The sequence below is a fragment of the Perca fluviatilis genome, chromosome 9 (genome assembly GCF_010015445.1).
Source record: "Perca fluviatilis chromosome 9, GENO_Pfluv_1.0, whole genome shotgun sequence".
In the NCBI taxonomy this organism is placed as follows: Eukaryota; Metazoa; Chordata; class Actinopteri; order Perciformes; family Percidae; genus Perca; species Perca fluviatilis.
In genome coordinates this window covers 13,088,450-13,109,922 of record NC_053120.1, presented here as the reverse complement: position 1 = coordinate 13,109,922, position 21,473 = coordinate 13,088,450, and the positions used below count along the sequence as shown (strand labels likewise).

At 38.6% G+C, this 21,473-nt stretch overlaps 3 protein-coding genes across 5 annotated transcripts in view; 2 read left to right on the top strand and 1 right to left on the bottom strand.

Moving 5' to 3' along the window:
- Nucleotides 1-2,140, top strand: part of LOC120564979 (tyrosine-protein kinase JAK1-like) — a 34,504-nt gene extending 32,364 nt beyond the window's left edge. For both annotated transcript variants that reach the window (XM_039810254.1, XM_039810255.1), the window contains exons 17-20: nt 15-166; nt 347-497; nt 1,345-1,433; nt 1,896-2,140. In XM_039810254.1, coding sequence (XP_039666188.1) covers nt 15-166; nt 347-497; nt 1,345-1,433; nt 1,896-2,120 — 617 coding nt within the window. In that variant the 3' untranslated portion in view covers nt 2,121-2,140. The remainder of the gene's footprint in view (nt 1-14; nt 167-346; nt 498-1,344; nt 1,434-1,895) is intronic.
- A 1,471-nt stretch (nt 2,141-3,611) lies between these two features.
- On the top strand, nt 3,612-9,627 carry LOC120564982 (tyrosine-protein kinase JAK1-like). The gene is made up of 5 exons (XM_039810258.1): nt 3,612-3,657; nt 3,939-4,111; nt 4,871-4,988; nt 5,715-5,825; nt 7,592-9,627. The coding sequence occupies exons 2-5, from the start codon at nt 3,942-3,944 to the stop codon at nt 7,709-7,711; spliced, it is 519 nt and encodes a 172-aa protein (XP_039666192.1). The 5' UTR covers nt 3,612-3,657; nt 3,939-3,941; the 3' UTR covers nt 7,712-9,627.
- The window catches only part of raver2 (ribonucleoprotein, PTB-binding 2), a 94,878-nt gene continuing 82,882 nt past the window's right edge, over nt 9,478-21,473 (bottom strand). Inside the window, exons 11-17 of one of the 2 annotated variants that reach the window (XR_005640174.1) lie at nt 21,158-21,266; nt 20,397-20,578; nt 19,476-19,607; nt 19,136-19,237; nt 17,825-18,043; nt 16,017-16,281; nt 9,478-11,667 (exon numbers count right to left, since the gene is read on the bottom strand). Coding sequence is in view for 1 of the 2 variants with exons in the window: in XM_039810256.1 (XP_039666190.1) it covers nt 16,141-16,281; nt 17,825-18,043; nt 19,136-19,237; nt 19,476-19,607; nt 20,397-20,578; nt 21,158-21,266 (885 nt within the window). In the remaining variant the exon portion in view is untranslated. Of the gene's footprint in view, nt 11,668-14,516; nt 16,282-17,824; nt 18,044-19,135; nt 19,238-19,475; nt 19,608-20,396; nt 20,579-21,157; nt 21,267-21,473 lie in introns of those variants that run through there. The other variant, XM_039810256.1, reaches the window with a different exon arrangement.

The following is a 21,473-nucleotide window of genomic DNA, read 5'->3' as shown; positions in this document are numbered from 1 at the left end:
GTTTGCCTCTGCAGAGTGTGTGGATCGTATCCCATGGATCGCTCCAGAGTGTGTGAAGAGCACGTCCTCCCTGAGTGTCGCAGCTGACAAGTGGGGCTTTGGTACGACTCTGTGGGAGATCTGCTATGATGGAGAGGTCCCCCTCAAAGACAAGAAACTCACAGAGGTAGGGGGCACACACATGAAGACATACATCTAAACTAGACTTGTATTTCAAATCTGATGGCTAAGATACTTTCTTTTTATTCCCTTTACATATTCTCTGTCCACCATCACACATCAATGATCACACTAACTCTGTTTTTTTATGCACCCTCTCATTCTCGTGTGTCTTTGTGCTGAGCAGAGGGAGAGGTTTTATGAAACCGAGTGCCAACTGGCCACCCCAGACTGCAAAGAGCTTGCAGAACTGATGACCCACTGCATGAACTACGACCCCAAGAAGAGACCTTTCTTCAGGGCAATCGTCAGAGACATAGACATGCTAGAGGAAAAGAGTATGTATCAGGGGAATGTGTGTGCTGTACATTATGTTTGGTATTTTTATATAATAGGGTGGATGCAAATACGAAGTAAAACCTTTTGTTTAAGCAGTTTTATTGCCTTTAGATGTCTCCAAAAAGATCTGAATATAATTGAGTGTACACTGCAGAACAGGCTATAAGCAGGTACAGGTTCCAAAATTCAGGCAGGAATTTGTCTACAGTTTGGAATATGATCCGAATGTTTTGCATGTTTTGTATCTCACCTAGCAGCAGCCCAGTAAGCAGTGCAAAGAAAGAGAGAGAGAGTTGTTTACTCAACTCAGATGTTAGTGAGGAAGTTCACTAGGTGCATTATCACTGATCTGCCCCTCCGCTGGGCCCCATGGCAACAAAATGTACTCTGTTCTTCCGCCTGCTGGCCAGAATTGGATACTGCAGTCAGTCTGACTCAAGCGTAAAGCTTATTACCACAATGACCTTTTTATAGATTAAAATCCCAAAACAGCAACAAAATCGCTTTAACTAAAATATCAATCAACTATTAATTGCAGCTCAAAGCGTTTGAAAATTAGTTTAAAAACAAAGTTTTGGATAAATAAACTGTTTTATAAGTATTGATAATGTTGATACAGAATGGGTCTTGCTTGAGCAATACATGTTCCTACTAAAAGTAGCCATTTGTGTGGAAACCAGAGCATTCAAACAGTTACATAACCACACTGAGTTCTGTTGAAAACTTTGACACAGTCAACCACAATAGACTTCCTATGACGCAGGCATGCTTATGTTGAAGAAAAGACTGTTTGTTGATGTTTTACCCAGCATGCTTAATGTATTTGTTTCTTTTTTTGCCTCTCAGACCCATCTATCAAACCCCAGCCTACACCAGAGGTGGACCCAACTATGTTTGAAAAGAGATTCCTGAAGAAGATCAGAGATCTGGGAGAGGTAAACTATTCCTGCTGTATTTATGCTTTTGAGTTAATCTCTGATCTGTTTAGCTAGCAGATCTTACCATTTGTAAGAATGATCAAACTGAGAATTTCCAAATGCACAAACAAAACGACTTGTACATTTTAGTTCACATGGATTGGTAAATATTTAGTAATACATTAGATAATAAATGATGTAGTAGTATGGTGAGTACTGTATGGGCTCTTTTTTTACGGTACACATCAGCTAAGTACTATTAAAAAGTGTCACCTGGAGTATGATCATTCTTGTGATCCTTCATAATCTAAAATGAGCTGTAAGGATATTAAAAAAATACAGAAGACAGTATTATCTACAGACCAAAAATAAGCAAGGACTTTAGCCAATGATGAGAAACAATTGGTCCCAGACAGGAAGTAGACTAGAACTCTTTCTTGATCAACTGAATAATTTTAATTTTTCATGTTCCTCATGCAGGGTCACTTTGGTAAGGTGGAGCTGTGTCGCTATGACCCTCGGGGAGATAAAACAGGGGAGCTGGTGGCAGTGAAGTCCCTAAAGCCGGAGAACCGGGAGGAGCAGAGCAACAACCTCTCGAGTGAGATCGACATTCTGAAGGCACTCTACCATGAAAACATTGTCAAGTACAAAGGCATCTGCCAAGAGGAAGGTAAGATGGGAAGAGTGCATACACAAAAATAAACGGTAACACTTTACTTGAAGGTCTCTACATAAGAGTGACATGACACTGTCATGAACACATGAACCCTAACTCTAACCCTAACCCTAACTTGTTATGACAAAAACCGAATGACCCTTAATGACAGAAGCGTTATGTCATAAACGTTTATGATTTGTTTATAATGTTTATGACACGTTAATGACAGTGTCATGTCACTCTTATGTAGATACCTTTTAAGTAAAGTGTAACCAAATAAACACTAACAATTGTATATTCAGTTGCAGACAAATTGAAACCTACATGTGTGTTAGTTCTGAGCTCCAGTCACTCAACACAATTTAACAAACATTATAGGCCACATTAAGATGTTTTCTACAGATGTAGTTTAATGGTAGGTTATTTGTATTTAAGTCAGTTGCAGTTGACACATTTACAGAATGTAAAGGGCACATGAGTACTGATGGCTGGTGTTTAAGCCACCTGAAATTAAGATTTGGTGGTTAATTTTTTTAAATAAAAGCATGGTAAATAAATGTCTGTAAAAAAGCTGAGTAAAGACTGTGGGTGCCACTAGATTCTTACACTAGTAACTCAGTTCTAATAAAACTCCTCCCGTCTCATACTGTTCCCTCTTACAAACTACAAATGTTCATTCTAAAGCAGCTTCCATAAAGACGTCTGTAGCATTGTGTCCTTAAAGTGCTCATACTATGCTCGTTTTCAGGTTCATAATTGTATTTAGAGGTTATATCAGAATAGGTTTACATGGTTTAGTTTTCAAAAAACACCACATTTTTGTTGTACTGCACATTGCTGCAGCTCCTCTTTTCACCCTATGTGTTGAGCTCTCACTCTGTAGCTAAAACAGAGATGGAATAGTGTGATACTCCTATTCCACTTTCACTTTGTAAACCTATAACATGCACAAAAAAGATATATAACAAAATAAAGGAAAGGGAAAAAGCATAAAATGAGCACTTTAAGTTAAATGCTCAGATTCCAGCCAGGTGTTTCAATGATTGGAGTGTATTTTACCATTACATCAGAGTCACAGACTTGAGCAGTCCATTTTCCGAAAATAATTATCCGACGATCTTTGAAAAACCTAGACTGTCCCTTAAAACACCTACCGCTGTTCTGAAGGTATTTCCTGAATTCTTAAAGACTCACAGTAACATCTGGACAATAAAATCGTCCATCTGCTTGAACAAAAGAAAAGTTCTTTATTTCCTATCTAGGAAAACTGGAAATATGTTTAATATTTCTCATCCAGATGTTTAAAAGAGTCTTTAAGGATTCTGAAAAAATACCTTCAGAACAGCGGTAAATGTTGTTAAACTGACCCCTGGATTTGTTTTGTTTTTTAAAGATCGGATTATTTTTTGGGAAAGCAGATGCTTAGCCCTGTGACTTGAAAGTAATGGTACATGAGAGGCGCAAACGGGGGTTAGCATGTATACACAGACATCCCTCTTTTATTGCATATTAAAGCATTTTACTGACTGATGAATTACCAGCCTCAGCACCCTGCTCAGCTACTCCATCCAGATATGCAAGGTAACACAGTTTCTCTCCACAGACCAGCTGGGACCATCAGGCACTTCTGTATCTTATATTGTTATAATTTAACACGTGACCACTATGTCCTTGTCTTTGATGTAAAAAAAATTCATGTTTCTGCAAATGCTATAGAGGTAGTCCTCTCCCACCAGACTTAGCTTTACTTGTCTGCATGTTCCCATCACTCAGTCAAAGTCACACAAAGCCATAGACTGCATTTCAGTCACTCACACACATTTATCTATTTAAAAAATACCCTTTTCTGTGGTCTATTTAAGGGAATGGACTATCTGGGATCTCGAAATTACATCCACCGGGACCTGGCTGCCCGAAATGTGTTGGTGGAAAACGAGAGGACGGTGAAGATCGGAGATTTCGGCCTCACCAAGAGCATCAAGGACAACGAGGGATATTACACCGTCAAAGACGAAAACGACAGCCCTGTTTTCTGGTGAGAAGACGGAAGTTAGAAAAGCTACAATATACTATTCTATGACATTTTATGATTTTTTTTTGACTTTTTTTATGACATCCTATTCTATGATTGTTTACGACATACTATACTATGACTTTTTAATGATTTTTATGACGTACTATACTATGACTTTCTGATTTTTTTAATTACTTTTTTACGACTAATTTATGACATACTATACTATGACTTTTTTTGACATATTATACAATTACTTTTTTTTATGAAATACTATACCTTGACTTTTTGTTTTTTTATGACTATACTTTCATTCATTTACTTTTTTTATGACATGACTTTTTTGACATATTATACTTTAATGTTTTATGACTTTTTTGTAAACATTTTTATTACATACTAAACTATGACTTTTTTATGACATGCAGGGGTTTTCAAAGTTTTGATGACTGAGTGCCAATGTATTAAAAATGTATGGAAAGGGTCTTAAAGGTAATGCATTTAACTTCATAATTTCTGCATATACCCTGTTTAAGCAAAGACTTGGCTGGTTCCCTTTGCAGATATGAATCTGTAAGAGGGCATCTGATATTTTTTGTAGTAGCCTTTTCTCTCTGAAGGTATGTAATGCTGTATACAAAGCTGTATGTTTCAGTGAAAACTGCTGATAGACACAAAGGGAAAGCATGGTCACATTAAGACAAAAACTTAAATGTAACGATTTGTTGAAATGGACAAGCATCCATGCTCCTACACTTTGTTTCTTTTTCTTTTTTCCAGGTATGCTCCAGAGTGTCTGACTCACTGTAAGTTCTACCTTGCTTCAGACGTTTGGTCCTTTGGGGTGACGATGTACGAACTCATCACCTACTGCGACTCCTCCAAGAGCCCGATGACGGTCAGTTTGCAGGTCTCTTCTTATTATCTTCAATCTCACACAGGCGTTCAAGAAATACATCTAATCCTTTTTTGGATGCTTGGATAATGAGTCCACATTGAATACACATCACACATACTGTACTGGCTGGCAGAGATAAATAAGTGAATTTATTAAAGCATTACACACACAATGTTTTTTCTTGATGTATTTATTTACTTTTATGTCTTGTTTTGTGTGTATTAGTGTACTTGAATGGAAAAAATCCAAATAAAAATCAAAGTTAAGAAAAAGAAAAGCATTACACACACACACACACACACACACACACACACACACACACACACAATCATTTGTATATGGCAGATGGTGTCGGTCTTTGGCCAAAGCGACAGATGATAGACTCCACCAGGAGCTGTGTCTCTGCCAGCGCTAAGAGCTTAGTTTATCATGAGGATCTTTCACGTACATCCAGCTTTTAACTGCCACTTTTCCTGATTGACCTATCACTGTTACTGGAAGGGAATTAGTAATGAAGACCTGCATGGGTCAGAGAATGTTAAAAAGAAGACAGAAGCTAAAAAAAAGAAAGGAAAAAAAGCTTATAGCTATTACATCTGGACCACAAAAACTGAATGACTGTGTATTGTATCACTCATTTTCATGTTTCATGTCTAAATAATAGAGCCGTTATAACATAGTGTTGGATGTTTCTTTTGTAACCCGTCCTTGTCCTCACCCACGCAGCTTTTCCTCGGTATGATTGGTCGAACTCAAGGTCAGATGACTATCATCCGATTGGTGAAGGTGTTGTCAGAAGGGAAGAGGTTGCCACGTCCCGAAGGCTGTCCTGAGCACGTAAGTCTTCTCATTACCAACACAATACAATAATGACATGGATACAGTTTTATTTATTTTTTATTTTTTATTTTTTTATTCAATTTTTTTTTTTGAAGATGGGTTCTGAAGTCTTTATTTACAAAAAACGAATGCAAAGAAAACATAAGGAAAGGGATGCAATAGTCAAAATGTCTGGCCGCGGGTTAGGAGAAACAGATTGAAGAAGGGTAGTGGCTTCTTTTGTACAGTTACCTCTGTGTTAAAATAAACATCCTGTTAGAGAGGAAACAGATCTTCTAAAAAAAAAAAAAAAAAAGATCAGAGAACCCAAATTACAAATAAAACATGTTCTCATTTAACTCTAGTAACATCTAGACATACAAATAGTTTGGGTTTAATATAATAAATATAAGTTTTGAGATATCCACCTCCCAGTATGATGGAGGTGAACAAAAAACTCAACAGGAACATCTCTTTCTAGAATTAGTATCCTTGTTAATTTTCTGAGTTAAGCGTTTCCATTTGATCTACTCTCTACCAAATAATTAGTCCTTCTGAAACTTGTAAACTCTGTGGTGGAAGAAAACGTTAGTTTACATGAACAACCTTTTTTTGGTGAAGCAGGTGATGGTTGCTTTAACTGACATTTAGCAAAGTTCAGAGTCAGAAGACAATGCCTTTATAAATATTCAGCCAACCGCATAAATGCTATTAGGCCGGCTACGCACTGGCTGCGTCGCGTGTCAGTTACGTCGCGTGTCAGCTACGTCGCGTGTCAGCTACGTCGCGTGTCAGCTACGTCGCGTGTCGGTTTTTATTTCGGCTCCCATGTTAACAGGTCAGAGTTTGCACACTGCCTGTGTGACGCGCACGTCTCAGGTGCGGCTCGAGCTGCGCCGAAAACGCGCGCATGCTAGAAATAGAACAGACGCCTATTTTTCACACGACACGCAAGCGTGTTGGAAGCATTTCCAGGCAAAGTAGAATAGGTAAAGATGTTTATATGTCGTTTAGACACAAATACATATTAATAAATGAAATGTTGATGTTTGAAATTCTCTAGGTTTTGACATAAATGCAGATATATAAATGTAATAAAAAAAACTAATTGATTTTCAAATATTGCACAAAATGAAATATTCTGTAGCCTATTTTATAAGTGCTTTCTGTAGAGACATATGAGAACACTGTGTAACATTACAAATCAAGGCCACAATGTCACTTCTTTGAGACCCCTGAATAACAAGAGTCACATTTAAATATTTGGTTACGCTTTACTTGAAGGTATCTACATAAGAGTGTCATCAACATTATAAAGAAGTCATACGAGTCATGACATGACTGTGTCATGACATGACTGTGTCATGACATTCGTATGTAGATACCTTAAAGTAAAGTGTTACCACATTTTTTGTCTTATTTACCCTTTCACATAGAGCAGCTAGATTCTTAACGTTTAAAATTCTGATATTTGTGAAGTGCGGACTGATTTATTTATTTTTTTTGCCACAAAAATCTTCACAAATGATCCCAGGGAGTTAAGGCACACAGATTTTCAGTTTGGGGCTTCAGCGAATCCCTACTTTAAATATTTGAGCATTATTATTGAGCTAACGCACACTAACCTGTGCCATCTATAGGAAAGGTAGGTTGTAGCAGTCGGAGTTTAACATAACCTGGTGATGTCGCCTACTACAGGCAAAGAATGTGAAAGCTACTGCAGTTTCTTTGTTAGTGTGTTTCTTTTCTACCACCTGTCGTCTAACCCGATTCACGTCGGACAGGTGTACGAGCTGATGCGCCGGTGCTGGGAGAACATGCCCGAGAGGAGAATCACCTTCAAGCGGCTGGTGGAGGAGCTGACCGCCATGCAGCAACAGCAACAACCACAAAACGACCTTTAAACCTCCTCAAACTGTTTAAAGCTCTGGGAGTGAAGCTGACTTTTGCGTGCAGACTCGGGACCGGATTTTAACAGCAAAACCGACCTGAGATCAGCATCTGCTTGTGCGTCTTTATTGTACCAAGAGACGGTCCTAAAGGATCCGAGCTTCACACAACGCCATATAAACCTTCCACAACCAAGAAAAGACTTTCAATCCTATCAGTCATTTTAGTCTGCAATATTTTTATTTCTCATATTTGTTATCCTATTCTGAGTTATGAGTATTTTGAATGAAACAAGTAAATCCTATGAACTATTGTAGCCTAAGCCTGATATCTTAAAAAGGACTTCCAAGTGTATCTAAGGGATTTAATTGTCTACATTGCCAGAAATTTCAAACTCACGTGGTTTCACCGCTCTTAAGTGTGCCAGAGGCCTATATAATCACTTGGACTGATATCACTCTCACTGATGGACGCTTGAACGATAAAGATCGAGCATGGAAAGGCCCCGCCCACTTTCACACAGTCAAACGATTGTGTGGTGGTCTTCTTTGTGACAGACACCGAGTGGATCACTGATGAATCATGTTGAGAATTGCTCCGATGGATGGACACAGGCATTACCACACATACTGAAGATGTGGTTTTTCAACATTTTCGCCGCTGCTGTTTGTCTCATGGACTCCTGTTTGGGTGTATTTCTTCTTCTAGGCAGAGCGCCATGGAGTGATGGATAAAATACTTTCTGTGCAGATGCAGTCACTAAGAACTGGCTTTAAATTAGAGCCACCAATCAGTCAGCAATGTTCCTTTCACTGTGTTGTTTTCATTAAGTACTTTTTTTTTTTTTTTTCTTTCTAGCTAAAATGCCCAAAAATGTATTTTTTTAGTTTTAGACTGTCGGATTAAACGAACAATTTTAGACATATTTTGGGTTTAGGAAACTGTGACGGGCACTTTTCACTATTTTCAGACATTTTATAGACCAAGTCATTGAGAAAAGAATCCACAGATCAGCCTTCATTGTTTAAATGTGTAACAAATGCCCAACCAGACACACAAAGGGCTGCATCTGCACAGGAACAGAACATCTTTTTCTTTTAAAAGGTTATGGCTCTCTAATCAATCGTCCATTTGGTTTCATCTTCAAATAACCAGGATTTACATGTTTTGCTCTGATTGTTTAAGGTGGTCCAGTTTATAATCTCTAATCCAGCTTGGTTCTTTAAATGTAACAAATCAGTTAACTTAGTTGAGTGAGATAAAGGTAAGTACCTGTGAGAGACACTTGAGGGCAGTAGCACTTCACTTTTCCTCTCCCCTCTGTGTATTTGCAGCTTTCCACAAATACTTTACAAAATGTCTATATACTATACAGGATGGTGTACACAAAAAAGGGAGACCATTTCCATAGTTGCAGATTGTATATGGAACACACAGTTTAAAGTTAGAAAGAATAAGTATCGATTGTTCACATGACATTTTATGATTTTGTTATTACAGTTAAAACTATTTTTAGTGACATTCATAAAAATGATTTATGTGCATTTTACTTGTAATGTTTACTTTTAATTTTCCAATATGACAATGACAGAACATTTATACCAGTGTATTTTATCGGAGTATGTGAAATGGTTTGAGCAGAGGGTTTTTTTCTGTTTTAAATCCATCAGTAGACATGCGCAGCAAAATGTCGCTCTGTCATCATGACTATGGTCAGTTCTTCATGTAACTGTATGGCTTGTACTGTGAATGTCAACAAAAAAAAGTCAAGAAGACAAAGTTGCGCTTTAGTCCACATTTTATTTAGGAATGTAAAAGACAATTCCTTCTGCTCAAAATAAGAGAAAAGAAATTTATATATTTTTCAAAAAATAAGACAAAAGTATGAATTATGGAAGGTAACCATGAAAAAATAAATAAAATCAATGTTTGTCGTGTTCTGTCAGTCCAAATGCAATATATTAACTACTAAAAACAGTTTGTTCCATATATTACAGTTGTAAGTAGGCATGCTAAAATTGCTCTAGAATTACCTTATTCACAGTAAAACAATAGCAATGTCAGTGTGATATAAAATGTTGCAAAATCTACAGTATGTTTCAGGTGAGACTAAAATCCACATACTTAAAAAGCAAAAAAAAAAACAGTTTACAAAGCAAGAAGCACAGCAAATCTAGTTTAATCTACAAAACATGTCAGAAAATCAGAAATACTTTGCAGAGCTTTGTCTCACACACACACACACACACACACACACTTACTATTGCTAAGTCCAGCCTCACCACTGACACTGTAATACGCGGACTGCGTACTGGTACAATGGCAACACACTGAAGCTTAGAGGAGGCTCCGTTTACACAGAACAGAAAGATCTGGTTTTTAACCTGAAGTGATTCAGCTATAAAAAAAAAAATTATATATGTTACAACTAAACTACACAAGACTACAAGTAAGATTTTCTGTTGTGATGTAAATGAACACTCGAAAAATAAAACGGACTGCATTTTCATGTCAATATCATATTTCTACAACTAAAGACCAAAACAAAAGAAATGGGCTGCATTTACACAAAAACAGAATTTGCCCTGAACTGCAGCTGGCTCACTAACAGGTTAAGATTACCAGCGTTACACAAGATTCAAGAGCATCCTTCGCCCTGTGCGTATGCAGGCTTCGTTGTGCTGTGTTACTTCAGGGATATCAGGCCCCTTTGTGTACAATCATCATGAGGACGTCACAGCTAGTTGATGGCACAGAGAGGCACAACAAAATAATAGAGTCCAACCATTCAACATTTCTTCATAAAGAAAGGGGCTGATATTAAGTGACATATACATACTTTAATACTATCATACTGAAACTGTGGGAGGCAGTTATAAAGATAGTATTGCAATATTAGTTAAATTAAAGATATATCCATCATTTGATATATCCAAAGCAGTCCTTTGTTAAAAAATAAACAGTGGAGACTAAAGACTATTCAAAAGCTTAGAACCAGAAATGCAAATGTGCATTAAGAAAAGCTGATCATTTGGGACTTGCAGCACAGCCACAGACCTACCTGTGATACCAAACCAAGCAAGTACAAGCTTCTATTTCCAAAGAAAAACTGATTGCATGGGACAAGTTAGCCATTAGAAAACATCCCAAAAGAAATTGTAGGTGATGTGATGAAATGACAAAAAGTGTCAAGATTTTCTTCTCATATGACATTAGCTGTCAGAGAGGGATGTAGCCTATAACGGTGTTTTCTTTTAAGACTGAAGACCAAAACTCATGGTGTTTTAGCATTCGGCAGCCCTTGCCAACATACAGTATAAACAACTTAATCCCAGTGTCAATCTCAGGCCCCAACTTCACTTTTATATAATGTCAAGCATGTTCCAGATTCATGGGAAGATATATATTTAGATTAGATATCTATAAGAACACTTTCACATTCTGGTACAGCCTAAAAACAAAACACCCCTAGAGAGAGGACGGGCGTACGACATCACATGCAACAAGGGGGGGGGGGCTTTGTTTGTTATTTGGCCTGCAGTAAAAAAAAAGAAGAGAACTGTCATTGTTTTTACAGTGTACAGTGTCCTGTATTCATATAGATTTGGATCACACTGGGAGAAGTTGTGCGAGCATCCAGTTAATACAAATACGAGAGCAGAGGAGACATATACAGTGTGTGTGTGTGTGTGTGTGTGTGTGTGTGTGTGTGTGTGTGTGTGTGTGTGTGTGTGTGTGTGTGTGTGTGTGACAGCTCTACAGGTACGTGCAACATGCAGGAGTCTGGCAGACATAAACAACACTCATCACTGGCCAAGCAGACAGAAAAGGGAGAAAGACACACAACTACAAAAATTGTAAGAAAAAAAAATAGAAGAAGAAATCCCTGCAGGCTGAGCGGGTGAAGGCAGCTGGAGTTGTTTTTCCATTCCTCTCTTTCTTTCAGCCTGTCTCTCCTTACCCCCATTACCTGCCAAGAGCACATTTTTAGATAGCTGCAACCCCCCACACACACACACACACACCTGCAATTACTGGTAACAGCACACACAGATCACCAGTCGAAGCAACTCTCGTCATCTGCAAACCTATTGAGTGAACGCACAGAAAATAGACGCTTTAATCAATCTGCAAGTCTAGATGTGAGAGCAGAAAGGTATGATTTTGAAAGCGTAAACCATGTTCTTAGTACAAATGTTGTGTATTTTGTGTATAATCAACAACTTAAACTGCAGATTAAAAGAAGAATATGAAAATGTGCTAACCAACATATTTCTGTCAACAGTAGTTGTGCTTGTCCGTTGCCTCAGCTGTTCACATCCAAAAACACAGAGGCCCTGTCTCTGGTCCCAACACACACTCACAAAGACAGACATGTCTATCCTGTCTGAGGTAAGAGCGATCACCTGGAGTCCAGCTGGCCACTGTTCATCCACTTACACCAGGAAGCAAATCAAACTGATGTATCTAAGGGGTTATAGTTGATTTGGGGAGGGGGAGGAATCAATTAAAAGAACTGCTTAAGAGGGGAAAATGCAAAAATGGCTTCTACAGTACAAACAGTAGGGCTCTTTCTCCCCAACTTGAAGTGTTTGCAGGCTGACTTACTGGATCTCTTGCCTTTTCCCAAAATTAGTTCTATTTTCTGTTTCAAGAAAGAGAAATCAGCAAACAGACAGATCAGGTGTTGGAGCAGCACAGCAGAGAAGATGAGGAAAGGGCTTTAAAGATGTTTACATTACAGACCTACACAGCTACATATCTATATTTTGTCTAAATTGCTGGGTGTGCAATATAAGACTGTGATAAATTAATTCAAACAGAAATAAATTGTGCATTTCAAATGACGTACTCATGCTCTTTCTGTAATGTGAAGACAGTAACATTATCCATTCAATATACTGAACCTATGTTGAGTGTTTTTAAATTATTATAAAAAGGAAATCGGTTGCAAAGACAGATTGAGAACAAATTTGTTTAAAATTAAATATAAGTTGATCTGATTTTAATAGTGTAATACTGTGCAGGCCAAGAGACCCCCCCCCCAAAAAAATAAATAAAAATAAAATAAAAGCATTTGAGCATTTGAAAGTAGCACAGCCACCACAAGTCATAGTCAGAATCATACAGGAGACAGTCTGGACAATAAGTCGCAATAGTGCAAAGACAAGTTAGTAAAATTAGAAAAAATGGAAATTAAAAATATAAAATTCATGCTAAATATAAAGTTTATATTTGCTAGAAATAAAGTAAAGAAGAAAAAGTAAAAGGTGATTAACTTTTAAAATGTTTACAAGCTAAATCTAATATGTAATATATATATATATATATATATATATATATATATATATATATATAAACTCAAGTTTTAGGTTTTAGGATCAGTGGGGAAAGCGGGACACCATTAACTGTCTAAATTTAGATTCTGGGAAATGTCAGTGTATGAAGATGACTGAATGTAAAAACAAGAAGAGTGTGGGTAAATTGTCCACATCCTCCATCAAAAGACTTTCCAAATGGGTACTACAAAAGAAAAAGAAAAAGGAAAGGAGCCATTGAATAAAAAGAAAAGGTTGAAATAATTATGCTAAATAAGTGCATACATACAGGCACTCAACGGAAACAAAGAACACAAAACAGGCTTTGATCGGCAGCAACTCTGCCTGATCCTCTTCCTGCCTGTATTTGTACACATATTTAGCAGAATATATGACATGTTTCCCATTTTCTTTGCATTCTAATACTTCCCTCCTTTTTTTCTTTGTATTTTCCACATCCTCAATAAAATATTTTATGGATGCATGCTTCAAAATGTGTCGCAAGTTGCAGGTTAAATGTTACTCTATGAACTAAAAGCGGGACATGACAGCATGGAACGCGTCACAGTCAAATCGAGTTAAAAAACATGGAATTAGATAAAGAGCAGACAGCAAGAGAGTCAAGCGCAGGTAAAAAAGAATAGAAGGATATGTATTGCCCTTTAGTTTTAGTTTTAGTCATTCTATTAGTACTTGATAAGCGTGCCTGTACACCACCATTGACACTCAACTCAAGTCTGTAAACAGCGTGTACTTCCTGTTTACAGCCAGCTGTTGTCCCTTTCATGAGAAACTCACACCACTTTTCTGGACTAAACCGATCTTTTTAGGCATTATCTGATCTCACCTGCTATCGGGTTTCACAGTGTGTGAGCGTGGTTGCCATGGTGATGCAAGTAATATTCTGCTCCATGATATATAATCAGATACCTATGAGCAGAATACAAAGAGACGTACAAATGGGCAGAAAAAGCTTTTACCAAGCGTGTGAGCCGTTACGTCGGAGTATATGAAATTCACACTAGAAAATAAACAATTTACATTCCACTTTTTACAGTAGTAGGAGCCATAGTTATTGCCAGTTTGTGCACATAAAAAAACCTAATGTTCACGCTGTAATATTAAAATAACAAGCCCTCTCCTTAGTAATAGATATCAAACCTTCTGGACATGAAGTATAATTGAGTTCACAGCCTTTGCTTTAATAAAAAAAAAAACATCCTAAAGAAATCTTCTTTCACAAATATAACATTTCTATGTTCATTTATATATATATATATATATATATATATATATATATATAGCTGGAAGGAAATCAGCTCTGCAAAGATGAACATGAAATGTTTTTTAGCTTTTCTTTTTGTTTCCCCTAAAAACTTCAAAATAAGGTGCAGAAATTTTACCAGCGCGTTACCAGCACATTATGAGCAAAAAATAAAAATGAAAATTATAAATGTTTTTGTTTCTGCAGATGGTACTGTCCCTGTGTCTCAATCTCATAGATCTAGGTACCAACTGTATATACTAATCTTTTTCTTTTTTTTTGCAGTCAGTATACAAAAACATACTTTACCATGTTATGGAAATGATGCAATATGTGCACCATGCAAACACTATCAAACTTTAGAATATCACTGCCAATTAAACTTCACAAAGAGAAAGCCAAGTGTTTTATTCTAAAATGTAATTTTGCTTTTTGTTTTGTTTCTGGAGGCGAATTACCATCACCAACTATTACTTTTATTTATTTTTTCTATCGGTGGACAGCTCCTTCATGTCCGGGCTTTTACGTTTACATACTGAGAGGTTTGAGTTTTCTGTCTTTTGTCACTTCTGCGTGTGCAACTACTTACTAAAAAACCTGCTTTGAGTTGATAAGTAGTATTATTAGTAGTATTTTGGGCAAATTTACATTCCGAAACCTTCATATTTTAATTGCAGCTAGAAATGGAAGTAAAGCTGCGGTTACAGTGCCAACAGGTCTTCCCGCAAACAGAGATAGAGAGAAGAAAAAGGTCTGTGCCCTAATATTTGGCTTAAATGTTAAAAACTAAACCAGATAACTACATTTAAGTCAACACAATGCCTCGAAATATTATTATATTTTTCAAATAAATAACAGTATAGATTGAAAACAAAAATCAGACACGCAGTAAATGTTTTCCTGTCATTCATGTAGTACAATACGCTCACAAGAGAGCTGGGAAACGTCCATTAAATGGGATATTGTCTGGTACGCATGGCTTTATATATTCTGTATTACACACTGTATTTACACCAGCCTTTTCTTTTCTGTCCAGTCTTTATAAAGAAAGGTCCATTCATTGAGGGAAGCTATTGTAAAAGTCACCACAATTAAGGGCTATAAATGGTTCAGGCCCTTGTTTTTCCTGATGTGCTCCCATACGCTGGGATTGAAATGGCTGACACTTCCTACAGAAACAGCATCAACACGCATAAACACACACACACACACACTCAAACACACACTCTAATTCTCCACAGCAGGGAGATATAAAAGAGGAAATCTGGGCAATACAAGCAAAAAGAGAAAAGACACTGAAGCGGGAACCAACAGACGTCAGTCCGACCGATTAATCAAAGCGCGAGTTTGAAAGGCGACAGAGAGGGAGACACCCGACTGTAAGAGTAGTCCTAAGACAGTTTCAGCAGGCAGGCAGACAGGCTGCCTGGCTGCAGATACAAAAGCAGCTTATACGTACAGATACAGTATACTTTACTTTACATTATATTAGAAAAATGTACAAGATAATATTATTTGAGTACAGGTGACACACTGACTGAAAAACAACAGTTTAAGTTAAAGAGTTTAAGGCTTGAACAGGACAAAAGCAACACCATGTTTGTGTCTATGTGCGTGTGTGTGTGTGTGTGTGTGCATGTGTTTGTGTGTGTACATTAGTGCCAGGATCAAAGAGCACTATGGCTTGCTTTCACTTGAGCCATTTGCAACCCTAAATTCTATTAACACAATACCTACTGTAGGGATGCAAAATGGCAGCCACAGAAAGGCCACTAGAGGGAGCTGTGACATCCAACAGACGCAGTGTGTGTGTGCGCGCCTCCTTCCATAAGCTTTAGGCTTTAAGGTGGTTTGGTTCATACTAGAGCCTCTTCCTCTTAAAGTAGTCAGCGTACTGCCCTCCCAGGCCTTGGGAGTGCTGCCCGATGTAAGCGCCATCTGATGATGTCACTTCCTGCACCGCCAGCTGAGGGTACTCCCTTTTATGGCCCCTCGTCTGGTTCTGAAGAGACAGAAGGGAGAAGAGGGAAATGAGTTAGAGGTGAAGAAGCTGTGAGTAATAGCACCTAAATGTCTTAAAATGTAAATGTTTTAATGCAATTACTAGTGCTGTCAAACGAGTAAAATATTTAATCGCGATTAATCACATTAATGTCATAGTTAACTCGCAATTAATCGCACATTTTTATCTATTCTAAATGTCCCTTGATTTCTTTTTGTCCCATTATTTTTTCTCATTTTATTGCTCTTATCAACATGGAAAAGTGGATCGGCTTGCTTTGTGCTTTTGTCGCCTGGCTTTGACGAGGGGGCGGAGCATTGGCATCAGCTGTGTGCTCGGCCATCAAGTGGTATTTCAGACTGGACGTGCTGCGATGATAGCTCAGTTCACAAGGACAAAACACACCGATCACTTTGGTCTTGTCAATGGAACCATTTGGCAACTTTCCATTCAGAATCTTATTGGCATCCATTTCGGCGTCTCGCGCTCGCCATCCACTCAAATGTAACGTTAGCCTACTACTCTTTGGCCGGCTCGCAAGCCCAAACAAGTGTGTGCGGCGTGCCTGTTGTTTTGTTTCCGGTCTAGCTAGATCCGGTAAGGTGTTGTAGTTTTTCTAACGTTACTAGTTGTTGCAACAGCCTGTGAAAAAAAACTACAAAGTTTGCTAAGCCAAAAAGAAGGTTAATCTCGTGATACAAAAATGGACGCCGTTAAAATGGGTTTGCGTTAACGCAATTAATAACGTGTTTAACTGACAGCACTAGCAATTACAATTTTTTTTTTTACTTATTTGTTATATCCTTTTTTCAGTTGTCTTTATTTAGCAGTATCTCCACACTTCTTATTGTTGGAATGTTTGTGTTGTGAATTGTTTAAGAGAGAGAAAATACGGGTTACAAACATGAAGAATTCTTTTTTTTTTTTTTTCATGCAGAACGGCCCAGTTCAGAATAAGGTATATTATACTACTGGATAATTATTAGTGATGTATTAATGTGTTAATCACTGTAATGTTGCAGCTGGTAAAGGTGGAGCTAATTTTGATTACTTTATATACTGCTGGGTAGCTTAACCTATAGTAACACGTCATAACATATCAGTTCATTCATATTGTGTATTAATAATCTAAATCTGTAAAGTAACTTAAGTTATCAAATAAATGTTAGGGGTGTTGAAATTAATCATTGCATCGATGCATCGCGATGCGGACCTGGACGGTTCTGCATCGATGCGGTGACAGACCATAATAGATCATTGCCTACTGATGTTACTTGTTGATTTTCTGCTAGCTGCTTTTTTGTGTGTTCAGACTCCGCTACATTAGGGAAGTGTCATTCTCAAGAGCAGATACAATAAAAAGATGAGATGTAGAAGTATAAAATAGAATAACAGAAATACTCAAGATAAGTACAAGTACCTCAAAATAGTACTTAAGTATAGTAATTGAGTAAATGTACTTAGTTACTTTCCACCACTGCTCACAGATGTACAACAACAGGGTCACATCCTGTTTTAGTTAGTGTGCATTTTCGCTACTCACATAGTAGTAGGTGTTCCAGTCAGTGGCGGCAGTGTGTGTGTGTGTGACGGGGCTTGGCGTGGCCGCCGCCGGGTGTGGCGCGCCCAGGAAGCCGGGCATTAATGGCAGGGTGCTGTAGGCTGGGAGCACGGCAGCAGCTGGTAGGACGGCCGGGGGAGGGGCGGCGCCGTTACTGACTGTGTGCAGAGAGACTCCTAGAGGCTTACACACATCTACCTCCTAGAAGAGACACACACACACACACATTGAATGACAGGTGGTTTAATGTCTTAAGACTGGAGGTAAAAAAAAAAAAACACAATACAGAAAATGTTACCCCTTACATTTTAGGGTCCATTTTGTAGACAAAGCAACTGACTCACATTCTTTCATTTATTCATTCATGTAAACCTTTCTGCCCCCTAGTGGCTATTATGAGACATACTGTCAACAGATAACACACTACACCAGCATCACTCACTCACCTCCTGTCTGTTGCTGTATGGTCTTGTTCTCTTTCTTGTGGTCAACCAGCCAAAACTAAATGCTACAATATCATGTCAACATATTTCCAGTTCAGTTTAATACCTGCATGTCAGAAACCCATCGCACCATTTTCTCCAGGATATCAGTTTCTCCACCAACAGTTAGCTCAGTAGACCAGAATGCAACTCTGGCCGCATCTTCAAGCAAACACTTCACACAGACACACACAGACACACACAGACACACGACCTGCTGCAGCCGATAAGCCTGGACCTGGCTGCTCAGGGTGTGTGGAGATGTCTGGTATCAGCTGCTGGGTGCAGAGTGATGTGTTCCCTCTAACAGAGTATTAATGTCTTAGAGAGAGGTCAAAGACAAACCGCGTGTAAATACCAGCACGGTGCTCTGAGGGCTGCAGCTCAGATCACTTACAATGTCTCCAGGCCAGGGTGTTGTTTGACTTGGTTTTAAAGAGCTTCTGGTTTTGTACGGAGCCCGTCAGTTATTATGGATCAAACTTTCTGATTATTTCTACAAAAATAAATGGTAATTTGTATGCAGGATTTAGTAATGAATTGTCTTAAACTAATATTTTTTTGCCCTTGAAATTTTCCCCTAAAATGAATTAATTATTGCTATTCACTAATTTGAGGAAACAATTAATGTAATACTTTTGTCCCTGGCACATGCTGGACTGGACTCTTGACTGATGAGCATCTGTGTTTGTGTGTGACATTGACCGTGAGGACATTTTTGCTTCTGGGTCTTTGCCATTTTAGGGTTCTGGGGTTTATGGTTAGAATTATTTTATCATAGTTTTGGTTGGGGTGAGCCGTGTTTGCGTACCTTGCTGGCGTAGGCCTGGTTGGCTGTTGCAGGCTGGGAGTAGTACTGAGTGACTGCCTGCATGTAGGAACTGTAATCCCCATAGGTCGTCACCGGAGGAGCCTGGAACACAAGAGGTTCATTTACAAATTCTGTAGGATCAATGCTTGAATTTTCCATTTTATCTTTTATAAAGATCCAGGAATGAATCTGTATCTATTATAAATAATACAAAAAAAAGGTAAAAATGGAAACTATCAATGCAAACATTCAGTGAAGTGTGTGTGTGTGTGTGTGTGTGTGTGTGTGTGTGTGTGTGTGTGTGTGTGTGTGTGTGTGTGCAAGCATGTACGTTTGTTACCTGTGTGTGCTCCTTGCTGTAGTCTGTGGCAGTGTTGTCCTGCTGAGCAGCTGTGCTGTAGTTGTGAGCTTGAGCTTGAGCTTGAGCTTGAGCTTGAGCTTGGTAGTGCTGGTACCACTGCTGCATGGCCTCCTATGGCACACACACAGACACACACCCAAGTGCCCATGCACACGCGCGCACACCCACCCACACCCACACACACACACACACACACAAAAGAAAACATCAGATGCAGACAGATGAATGTTTGCTCAGTAATTTTCTTGTGTTTGCAGATTTTTTCCGATTTTTTGGCCTTCTTATTTCAGTCATTCTTTGTCATTCATAAATGATTGTTCCTGCCGACAGCTCTTGTTCTTCCTCTCCTTCGTCTTGTCTTTCAAGACAAATTAAACCGACTGTTTTATTGGTTATCTAATCATGATTCATTCGTTTGGAAGAGTAGATTGTAATTAACATTTGAAATTGGGTTTTCATCGTGCAGCAAACATCAGATATGTCACTTGCTGCTGGAGGAGGCATAACTACGACGAGAGCACAGAGAAACGGGGAGAAAGAGATGCAGACAAACAGCCAGTAGGGAAGCTTCGTGACTTGTTCAGAGTGGAGCGTTAAGAGAGACGGAGGGAGCAGGGACAGATGGAAAGACAGCGCTCTGTGCCAAATCCTGTCTGTCCAAATATCCATACCCATTCTCATCTCTGCCACCCCCTGCCTCCTGTAGTTACAGCTCACTCTGTCACTGCTGCTCTCATCCATCCACTCATTATGTATCCATCCATCGATCATCTATTCAGCCACCATCTCTCTCTTTAACATTTCAGGCCGAGTGACATAATTGTAAAAAGGCAGACCCATATCCATTCATCCAGCACCATATTTCTTTCATACATTGCATTTGTGTGTCTGCATCTGTACCTGTGTGTAGGCCTGGTTGTACTGGCTGTAATCAGTGGAGGTATCAGTGCTGTATTGAGCTGTGGTTGTAGCTGTTGCGTTGTGGGAGAAGGAGCCAGAACCCTGGGAGACGACGGGAGCAACCGAGCTGCCGTAAACCCCAGAGCCAGGCTGTCCTCCCTGTGCTTTACTCCCCACTGACCCTGAGCAACAGTGGAGGAGGCACAATGAGTTAGATAATGTTGTGGGTAATCACATTTATGTGCACATTAAAATTGCAAAATTTCTCAAAGGAGTACTATTCAAAAGGAGGACTATTTCTGGGCCTGGGGCAGTAACTTCCTGATCCAGGTCATCACTGTGAGCTTGAACCATAGCTGCCTCCTTAAATGAAGGACATTTTAAACATTGTAGAGACACCCCAAGATATATATATATATATATATATATATATATATATATATATATATATATATAGTATTCCTTTAACAAGAGTCATAGTTTTGTCAAAGTCCTATTTTTAATAATAGAGGTGAAAGCGTTCGTGTGACAACCTAATGGGTTTCCTGTACAAACATTTTTATAAAAAAATTACTTGAACTAAGTGAGCATCTTTAGACTTTATCAATAAATTTATAAATGTGCAACAGGAATTGATATGATTTTGCCAGATGGTCAAAAGTACTGAAAGAGCTACCTTAACACAGCTGATTGCATATATAATAGGATAAGATAAAAAAAAAAATGGTATTCCTTCATTTGTTGTGTGTTTGTGTGCTCACCTTGCATAACCATCCCTGGCATGACACTGGCCAGGTTGAGATAAGGATTGGAGGGCAGTCTCACTTCTTTAGGAGGATCGCCCAGCAGAGAGCCCTGACCACTGCTTACCTAAAGAGAGAGAGAGACATATTTAAATGGTATTAGTTACAGAGCCATCAGCAGGTCAAAGAAAACAAAAGTCAGTCTGTAAGTTTTACAGCAAGTTGAATTACTGGTCAGTCTGCCCTTCAACTGCTGATCCACCCCTTTGCATCCTTTCTATCCTCACTCTTGACTTGGATTTTCAACCACACCAATATACCAACCTCGCTGAAG

Bases quoted from the DNA above. Each gene is read 5' to 3' on its own strand.
- LOC120564982 (XM_039810258.1), top strand. From the start codon at position 3,942: ATGGACTATCTGGGATCTCGAAATTACATCCACCGGGACCTGGCTGCC. The intron at 4,112-4,870 runs GTGAGAAGACGG...TCTTTTTTCCAG, and splicing joins AACGACAGCCCTGTTTTCTG to GTATGCTCCAGAGTGTCTGA. The intron at 4,989-5,714 runs GTCAGTTTGCAG...TCACCCACGCAG, and splicing joins CCTCCAAGAGCCCGATGACG to CTTTTCCTCGGTATGATTGG.